The sequence below is a fragment of the Lepidochelys olivacea genome (assembly GCF_965140295.1).
Source record: "Lepidochelys olivacea isolate rLepOli2 genome assembly, chromosome: 27".
In the NCBI taxonomy this organism is placed as follows: domain Eukaryota; kingdom Metazoa; phylum Chordata; order Testudines; family Cheloniidae; genus Lepidochelys; species Lepidochelys olivacea.
The window spans coordinates 15732301-15741681 of NC_140437.1; the positions used below are offsets into that span (position 1 = coordinate 15732301).

Here is a 9381-nt window from a genome sequence, read left to right on the forward strand (position 1 = left end):
CTGAAATTCAAATCTAGCTACAAATTCCGGTTATTCGGGAGAGGCGATGGCAGTGGGACACGCGCCCCGCACTGTGGGCTCGGATCTGCTTCCCGGAACTAAAAACAAGGAGTTGATGGAGTTTCGCATGAGGCTGGAATGACTGTTTCTGCTGTGAGCACTCTGAGCGAGCCGCTTCACGGTGCATTTATGGATGGGGGAAAGGAATGAATTTTAGGGGGGAAAGTGGCAATTCAAACCCCGAATTTTCCCTTTGGAAAACGGCAAGATTGGAAGCCAAGAGGGGGGGAAGTTTTGAACTGGAACAATGAAATCCTGCTGAATGTCTTAGGCTGGGGTGCGTTTTGCTTAAACCGCTAACGGGTCTGTGGGTCATTTTTAGATCCGGCGCGGAAAGCGGATCTGGAAAGAGGTGTTAAGAAATGAACTCCGCAAAACAGGCAAACTTTAGTTTGCAAAGGGGCGCGGGGAAGGCGGTGTGTGAGGTGGCCTTCAGGTGAAATTATAACCCCCAGATGTCATCCGATCCCCTCTTCCAAAGTCCCTCAAATTAGCCCCTCTTTTAGAGAACTTCCGAACTTCTGCGCTCTTCTGTCCGATCTCTGCCATTTCCAACCAAACCGAACCAGCGCAGCCTGCGCCCGCGCGGCCACGAATCCAATTTTCAGCGCTGGTCGCCCGGAGGGTCGCGGTGGGTCTGTTTCTGGCGGGGACATTTTGATGGATTCAGAAGTCAGAGGGGCGGCGAAAGGATTCCCTTTCCTGCTGTCCTTCGGGCGGGTGGGCACCGGAGCTCCTGGCCGGGGCTGGGAGCTGAACCGAAGAGTTCGACATTTGAGCTCTTTATTGAGGGGGGGGGGAGGTTTCCCTGGCTTTCCCTCTGGGGGGACTAGAAAGTAGTTTCTCCTTCAGAGCTCGTTTCCAGCCAAGGTGGACATTGGAAGGGCAGATTGTTGAAACAAGTTACTGGTGGTTCCCTGGAGGAAGGAGCTTTCTGGGTGTAAGAGAACCCCAGCTGGGCCCCTCGCCTGCCCCGCGCATCTTCGGAGATGGGGGTGGGGGCGGTGTTCAGGCCATCCTACAAACAGCAAATTAATGCGAACTTTAAAAGTGACATTTTCTGGACTACTCAGATTGTACCCAGACCTAATTGCTTAAGTGGGTCTTCAGCTGAACGCCTTCCTTTTGCTCTTGCTCTGTTCCCTTTCATTCGCCAGTGCGCCTTTCCCTCTGCAATTCAGAAATCGCCAGTGGTTTTCCCCCACAAAAAAGCCTTTTTCCTTTTCATCTTGACGCTGGCACGCCGCAAAACACGACACCGCCCCCCGCCCTCCGAATGGGTTTCCAACCGAGGTGTAGCCGTAACTGTCCTCCATATGATCCATCAAGGTGCGATCAATATAACTGGACCAGAAACGTGTCTATACTCAGAGCAGAGAGGTCATACATGAAAGAGACGTGGAACTCTAGCTGCGCAGTGCACACAGACCACGCACACGTGTGTGCGATGTAGTCACACTCCTAGCAAAGGGCGACCCAAGCATAACGAGCGTGCCTGGGATTCACAGAAAGCGGGTCGATTTGAAAATCCCGGCGAACTTTGTTGCTGGGAAATTCAAAACGCCAAAGCCCAGCCTAGGTCACCTCCTTTTGCGGGCAGTGCGGGGGCTGCCTGCTTGCGTGTGTCCATACACAGCTCTGTGGAGAAATCCTCGTGGCGGGGTGGCTCCAGGCTCATCCTTTGCTTCCTCGCCTCAAATTCAAAGATTTGAAAATAGGGGGTGAAAATGGTGTGTGTGTGTGTGTGTGTGTGTTTGTGTGTGTGTGTGTGAGAGAGAGAGACAGAGAGAGAGATGAGGGTGAACTGCACCAGGGGTCCTGGAATTCCCACCCAGGTGCACTGCAGATTGACTGCCACTGCCTGGCTAGTTCCAGAATCACGTCTCTTTCTTCTTTCCCACCCCCCCTATGGGCAGCTGCCCAGCCCAGTTGGGCCCCTGCCCCAGGGACTGAGACCCTAAGGACGTAGTACTAAGCAAAGGAGACCCTGTCCTATAGGAATCCTGAGCCTTGCTTACGGAGGTCCATTTAGTGATCGCAGCGAGTTATAGGAAGAAACCCCCCCCACAATTAGCCCCTCAATTAGCCTTCAAATAAAGGTGCGAATTCCCACCCCTCTTCCGTTTTTAATGGCTGGTAAGTTCAAGATCATCTTTCTACCTACCTTGATGACTTATTAATTTGTTGAGGGGAACAAAACAAACAAAAAGCACTGGTCTGAATTTTGGCCAAACGCCGTGGCGCATCACATGGGAGGTTGCAAGGGCGCCTCTTGGCTTGGGCCTCTTCCCCAGACCTCCCCCAAAGGGAGCGATCAGCCGCGGGAGATATTTATCTCCCGGTGTTTTAAGGGGTGCCTTTGCCTGTCCGTCCATGGATTGCCAAGGCTCCAACTCTCTCGGCTGGCCACTGTGACATTTTTGTGCGGCGGCTGGCAGCGCAAACCATGCGCCGGTCAAACCCTCCCTGATGCCTTGGTTGTTTCGTGTGGACAGTAACCCCTCTGCCCTCCCTAGACACGACTCTGGGTTTATGAGCCAAGGCGAGTGAGGGGGGGAACGAAATGACCAGGGTGGATCCAGGGTTACAAGGATTGGTGATCAGGTGTCTGCGCTTCCCAAGATCCCTTTGAATGGGAGGCTTCGGGTTGCCTGCGAGCTGGTTGCTCAGCACCTGGGAGGTCTGGACAGCTCCCAGGATCCGCCTGGTCACACGCTGGCCGTCTCTCAGACAATGCCTTTTAATAGCAAACCTCGGGGGGAAAGGGAACCAAACGCTTCTTCCTTCTTTGCCAGCCCCTTAGGGTAACTCCGGGTGCCATCGTGAATGGCTCAGACTCCCCCATCGATCAGAAGCAGCTAGATTGCATTTATGTATTTATTTGGGGGTGATATTGTTGTCACTATCTCTACGGTGTCTTCCTGGTATAGAGAGATTTGATATCAGTGCCGCTGGTGGGTATTTTCAAATGTTAATTATTATGTATTTTTTTAAAAAATCTGCAAGCCGGAATATTAAAATATAAGCCCTATGCACCTTATCCAAAACCCTGTGTTTTCTCCCCTGTTTGCAAACCATGCATGCATTGCACCAGTATTTAGATATATTTTTGTTCTGAATTTATCACGCAACTGGCGTACAGAATAAAGGAAAGGAAAAAGACTGTTTAGAAAGGTTACAAGGAGATGCCAGCTGTACAAGACAAGGAAACTGCATTAAGCTTTATAACATCGAATGTGACTCTTCCAAAAGTCGCTATATATTTTTAAGCATGTTGCCAATCGACAGCTGCCTTGAAGACAAGTTAAGCTTCTGGGAGTGGAGTAGTTCTGAGATCTCCTTTGCCCCTCACTCCAAAAAAGTACTCAGAGAGTGCTCTGGCTGAAAGAATGGGGTCTCGTGTATATATATTTAGCATGAGTATTTCAAGTAAACTAGTAAACATGACAGAGTCAACATTTAATATTTATTAATTGTCGTCTTAGGACGCTTGTTAATTACACTTTTGAATCAAATCACAACTGACTGCTGCTCTTAACGTCAAATGAGTATACTGGTGCATTTCACAGAAGATATCAGCTCTGGTGGAAATTTCCACTGTGAGTAATACTTAAAACATCCAATTGAATACGAGTTTAGATTCTGGAAAAAGTATTTTACTTTCTTTTTTTTTATACTGATGCATGCAGTTTATTTATTTACTTTTTTAACTTCTCTAGCTTGTAAGCAGCCCTCCCCCCCCGCCCCGTCTGGTAAGTTTCTCGGAATCTCTGGTTGGTTTGCTTACACCGTCACATTCTTGGTTTCACTTTTTAAAAAGTAGTACCAGAGAGATTTAAGGGAAAATACAGAATAGGATGCCATTCCTAACCCTTCAGAATCTGCCTTACGATGCTGTCTAAAATGTCGAATAACTTTGGGACGTCTGTAAAAGCAAGAGACGTTGTGTAAATGATTGTAGCAAAAGAGGACTGCTTTTTAAAAAAATTACATCACTGTAAGAAACTGGTTTTCTGTTGCATTTCATTTGACATAAATATTTATTCATCTTAATTAAACGGAACAGAAACACAAAAAAAACACTTCTGGTGTCCGACAGACATTTTCACCTTGGCTACAAGTTTGTTTGTTTGTTTTTTGTAAAACTTTTTTTAAACATTTATCAGAAATTCTCTTCCTCCCTTTTATTTAAAAATGCTGGTGTGTTTAAAGGTGATGTAGGCAGGGTTAGAAATATTTTAACAGTGTCTCCTGGTTGAAAGAATGCGTGACAATTGGAATAAATAATAATGAAACAAATTAGAGCAATGCACCAAGAAATATACCGGGATGTATCAGTCGGGCTCTTGGTATCATGGGTTTACACGGATGTATTCGTTACACAAATTTTTCCCTCCCTCCCCTAAAAATGCATCACATAAAGAACTAAAGTAAAGAGTTCTCGTCGTAGGAAAAATAGCCAACTAAAATATATAGCATAGTGAATGCTCTCTTCACACCACCTTTATCATTTGCATATTTGCATTGTTTTTTGCTCCCACCCACGCATAACGAAAGATTTTTGCCCTTTCATAGAAATCTTGTTTGTTTTTCCCTCTTTTTTTTTTTTTTTTTTTTTAAAGTTTTTAAAACAGGTAAAAAACATCATGACGCACAATTTGGAAAGCATGTCACTTGTGGTACGAGGGTGTTCAAAAAAGCTGAAGTCACTGATTGTTAACAATGAAGGGAAGGCAAACATTCAGTTCCCTTCAAATCAAAAAGTGCACCTTTATTAACCTCAACACGTTGCTTGGTCCATGGTCTAATATTCCATATGAATTCTTTTGTGTTTTACTTTTCTAGTTCAGAGCCTACTTGCATAGATATATATAGATATATATATTTATCTTCTGTTTGCCTCTTTATTGCTTCTAAAAGTTCTTACTGCATCGAAATGCTGATTTGAAGAGGCAAACATTGTGTGTTTCTTCATTACACTTCCATGGGATCTTTTATTTAATCCTCGGAAAGAATATAGAATTCCCCTGGTCTGAGATAACCCCTTCTACAAGCATCCTGATAAATAAAATTTAAAAAAAAAAAACCCAACGAGCTGGCATTGTTTAAAATTTACTTTGATGTGTTGCCAAACAATATACTTTACTTTTGAGGGGAGGGAAAATTGCTTTATTTCTCCATTCCTCCCCCCTTTTTTTACTGTCCACATTATGATTTTTTTTTTTTAAATAGTGGTACGGGCTTTCTAATTTTCCAATTTTTTCTCCCTAAAACTCTCTTTCCATGTGGCCAGAATGGACACTTGTTCCAGCCGACTGCAAACCCGAAGGCTAGCTTTTGTAACAATAATATTTGTACATTTTCTATATATATATATATTGCACCAAAGTAAATTTTCTTGTCCGTGTATATTCTGTCCTGGTCTGCTATCCTTGGGGGACAAGTAAAGGGGGATACTAGTTCACATACAGCCGTGAGTTGAGCAAAGTCTAGCTTTGTGTGTGTGTGTGTTACAGGGAGACACCTAACAATTGTACGTTCACAGTTTTGGGGCGGAGGAGACATTTAAAACCTAGAGCAGAATGGAAGTGGGTTTCTGGGGAGGGGGTTGCTATGTGCAGTCGTGGGGGGGTGGATTTCCAGTGGTCACAAGGGGGTTAATTATGGAAAAACGCATTGAGCTCTTCGTACATCGGGCCTCTGTCATGGTGCAGGTGCATGTCATAAGGCAGGATGTTCTCGGAGTGCACCCCCCCGCGCACCCCAGAGGAGCCAAACACCAGGTTGTGGCCGGCCGGCCGGGAGCTTGGCAGGGCAGAGTAATGCATAGAATAGTGGTAGTTTTTCTCGTGGTCCGGGGAAGAGTCTTGCTTGAGGGAAAAGTTGCCATTAATGCACAGGGGGGGGCTGAGGGGGGCGTCGTACTCCGAGCTGTTGTAGTCTGGGGAGGCGTTCCCATAGAGGCTCTCGTAGGTGGCGCAGTAGGCGTGTGTCCGCAGGGCGTGGGAGCTGGCCATGGTGCTGGACTGGCAGTGGGTGCCGGAGAGCCGGGGGCACTGGTAGGTGTAAGGGTGCAGGGCAAAGGAAGAATTGGGGCCGTGGTACCTGGCGGCCTCCTGGCCTTGCTCCGTGAGGAAGTTCCGGGAGTTGAGCTGGAGGCAGCCGGCCACCAGGTTGGTGGTGGGCTGGGACAAGCCCTTGCAGAGAGTCTGCACGTAGCTGACCAGGTCGGGCCGCTTGCCCGAGCGCAGGATCTCGGAGAGCGCCCAGATGTAGTTCTTGGCCAGCCGCAGCGTCTCGATTTTGGAGAGTTTCTGGGTCTTGGAGTAGCAGGGCACCACCTTGCGCAGGTTGTCCAGCGCCGCGTTCAGGTCGTGCATGCGGTTCCGCTCCCGCGCGTTGGCCTTCTGGCGCCGCAGCTTGGAGCGCTCCAGCCGGGCCTTGGTCATCTTCCTCTTCTTCGGGCCGCGCTTCTTGGGCCGGTCCCCTTCGGCCTCCTCCGCGCCTTCCTCCTCCTCCTCCTCCTCCTCCTCCTCCTCCCCGCCTAGGTCCCCTTCCTCTTTGTTTTCGCCCAAGGAGCCTTCCCGCTGCTCCTCCTGCAGCGGGCAGCTTTTCCCTTTCCGCTCCTCCTGGTCGCTCCGGTCATCCTCCTCGCACTCCTCCGCCCAGCTGGGGAATTTCTGCACGTCGGGGAGCAGGCTGGGCTCGCTGAACAGCCTCGTCAACATGATGGCTGGAGCGGGGAAACGGGGGAGGAGGGAGAGGAAACATTTTAGCCAGGCTCCTTCCCAACCCGCCGCCCCCAGCTCATTGTCTCGGCTGCGTCCCGCCCCGGCGGCGATTCCGTCCCCTGACCCCTGGCTCGGCTGCATGAAGCGGGGGCTCAGCAGCAGCTCAGCCCCTGACCCGTGGAGGGGAGGGGGGCTGATTGGCCAGCGATTCGATTTTTTTTGGGGGGGGGGACCGCGATTTGCATTGGTGCTTCCCCAGGCGCCGAACCGGAGGGCAGAGGGGTGCAGTTGGCCATGGAGACGAAGCAGGGGGGCGGGGAGGGATGTTCGTTTGATGGCCATTCTGCCCTTGACTTTCCGCCCTGCAGTCAGCTGGTGAGAAACCCTCCCCACGCGGAACACACACAGAGAGATGGAAACCCAGCGTGTGCTGGGAGGGTGGAGAAATTGCCATCGGAAGGACTGAGATACCGCTCCAGATCCCTCGTCAAAACGATCCAATCGTTTCGAAGTGTGATTACAATTAACTGGCTTCCCCATCGCCTTGCGACGGATCCCGGGAAAGGGCGTCTCGTTTGGGCTGATCGATTTGGGTTCACAATTCATTCTGAACTCCCGGTTATTTACAAAAAAATTAAATTACTTTTTATTTTTATTTCCCGCCGTCTTTATTCCGTCCCGTTTGGCTCAGGGCTGGGATTTAAATGCTAGGAAACCAATTTCACCCCATTCGCGTCTCTCTCCCCCGGACCACCTTCCCGGCTGATACTTCCTCCCCCTGGGTGTCAATTTCTGCTCCATTCATTGCGGGCCAAGACACTGCGAACACTCTTCAACTTTTCCTTCCGTGTGGGTCAGAACAGACCCGTGTCCCCCCATCCTTCGCCCGTCTTGAAACAGGGATCAGGTCATTCCCATTATTATGAATAACTCTGACCTCCCTCCCTTCTCCCCAGACCGGCCCGATCCGACCCACGGCACCCCCCCGACCCCGGCCCAGCTGTCCAACTTTGCATCCGGTCACTGTCCCCTGCCCACGCCCCGTTTTTGCGGCTTCGATCAAGCCCCCTGTATGGGGCGAGACATAATTCCCACCCCAGCTGCGGCTCCAGATCAACCCCTCAGAGGCTTCTACTAAAACCAAACCAGCGCAGTGAACGATTTTTAAAAAATAGAGGCATTAAAAAATCCAACTGAAGAATAAAAATGCCCCTCCGAGGCCAGCCCTGCTCCCAGACACGGGAGTGTCTTGCTAAAACTACGGAGTTTGCAGCGGGAGTGTGTTTCCCGCGGGCTGTAACTAGCAAATTCCCTCTGCTTTGCAAGGTTTATCTCGCCGCCAGAATCTTTCGCTCCAGCCAGGCGGCTGAAGGGAGCGATCTCATGTCAATTTTGTGTGTCTCTCTGGGTGTCTCTCTGGGTGTGTGTGAGTCTGTGTGCAATTTTTTATTTTATTTTTTTAACCAGCAAAAAATTAAAGCCGGAGCCTTCTGATTTTGAAGACACCTCGCCTCCGTCAAAAAAATGAAAAAAATCTCCAGCTTCATCTTTGTTCCTACCCGATGTGTGCAGATACACAGAGCTGTTTGGTTCCCGGGTGGGACAACAGATGGAAGATAGTTTATTGGGTGTATTTTCATTTTTGTAGAGCGATGCCCTCTTAAATCGGGGGCATTTCAATGAGGCTCCCCGCCCCCCTCAACCAAAAAGCAGATCGGATCTTAAAAAATAAATAAATAAACCCAGTTCTGCGGGGGGGGGGGAGAACCCCCCCCCACAAGCCCCTGGAAGTTGCTTTTTATCCATTCAAGTTTCCAGCCCCGCACCCCCCCCCCTGCACTTCTTACATAACTTACCTTCAAAGCTAACGGGGGGGATTCTTATTTCCTTGTCCCCAGCATCTTCTGGGACTCGGGCACTGCTCCTTAAGGTGCTCAGCTTTCTTCAGTGCGCTATCCAAAAGGAGGCGAGAGTGGCATCTCGACCAAGCAAAGGGGGTACCGGCTCTGATGCTCATGCCATATGGTTGGCACGTCATCGGCCGGAGCGATCACATGAGAGCCAATGATTGACATGCGCCTGCATTCAGGGAGATTTTTCTCTCTGGGGAAGGAGGAATCGCCATCTGTCACTCTGTAGTCCAAAAGAAAAAAAAAAATTTTTTTCTCCAAATCTACAGATCTGCCCACACGCTGCAAAATGGGACCACGGGCAAGGAAGCAGCGCGGGGGCTGAACAATGGGGTGTAGGGAGCGAGCCGGAGCAACGCCCCCCTGGAATGTGGGGGGCAGGCTCCTGTCGCGGGGAGGCAGGGGGGATGTTGGGGGGCTAGGGGGCTGCACCGAGGGACCCAGATCTAGCCCGGGCGGTTTGCAGGCTGCAAAAAAATGACAAGCCCCGCTCCCTCCCCAGATCTGCCACCAGCGAACCAGGGGAAGGAGCCCAGGCGGTAGCGGGGGGGGGCACGGGGGAGGCTCCCAAATTTATGTCACCCCCACCCCTCGAGGAGGACCCCAGAGCCAGGTGCCAGGGAAGGTTTCTAGCAGAGGACACTCCTTTCTGCTGTATCCAATCCCCACACAAGGTGGAA

General features: G+C 50.0%; 1 protein-coding gene across 1 annotated transcript; it reads right to left on the reverse strand.

Annotated features, from left to right (window-relative positions):
- Positions 1–3540: 3540 nt before the first annotated feature.
- NEUROD2 (neuronal differentiation 2) lies at positions 3541–8917 on the reverse strand. The gene is made up of 2 exons (XM_084615882.1): positions 8648–8917; positions 3541–6793 (listed from the first exon to the last, which is right to left on the reverse strand). Exon 2 carries the CDS (start codon positions 6786–6788, stop codon positions 5718–5720), a length of 1071 nt encoding a protein of 356 aa, XP_084472008.1. The 5' UTR covers positions 6789–6793; positions 8648–8917; the 3' UTR covers positions 3541–5717.
- Between the last annotated feature and the right edge of the window lie 464 nt (positions 8918–9381).

Bases quoted from the DNA above. Each gene is read 5' to 3' on its own strand.
- NEUROD2 (XM_084615882.1), bottom strand. From the start codon at position 6,788: ATGTTGACGAGGCTGTTCAGCGAGCCCAGCCTGCTCCCCGACGTGCAG.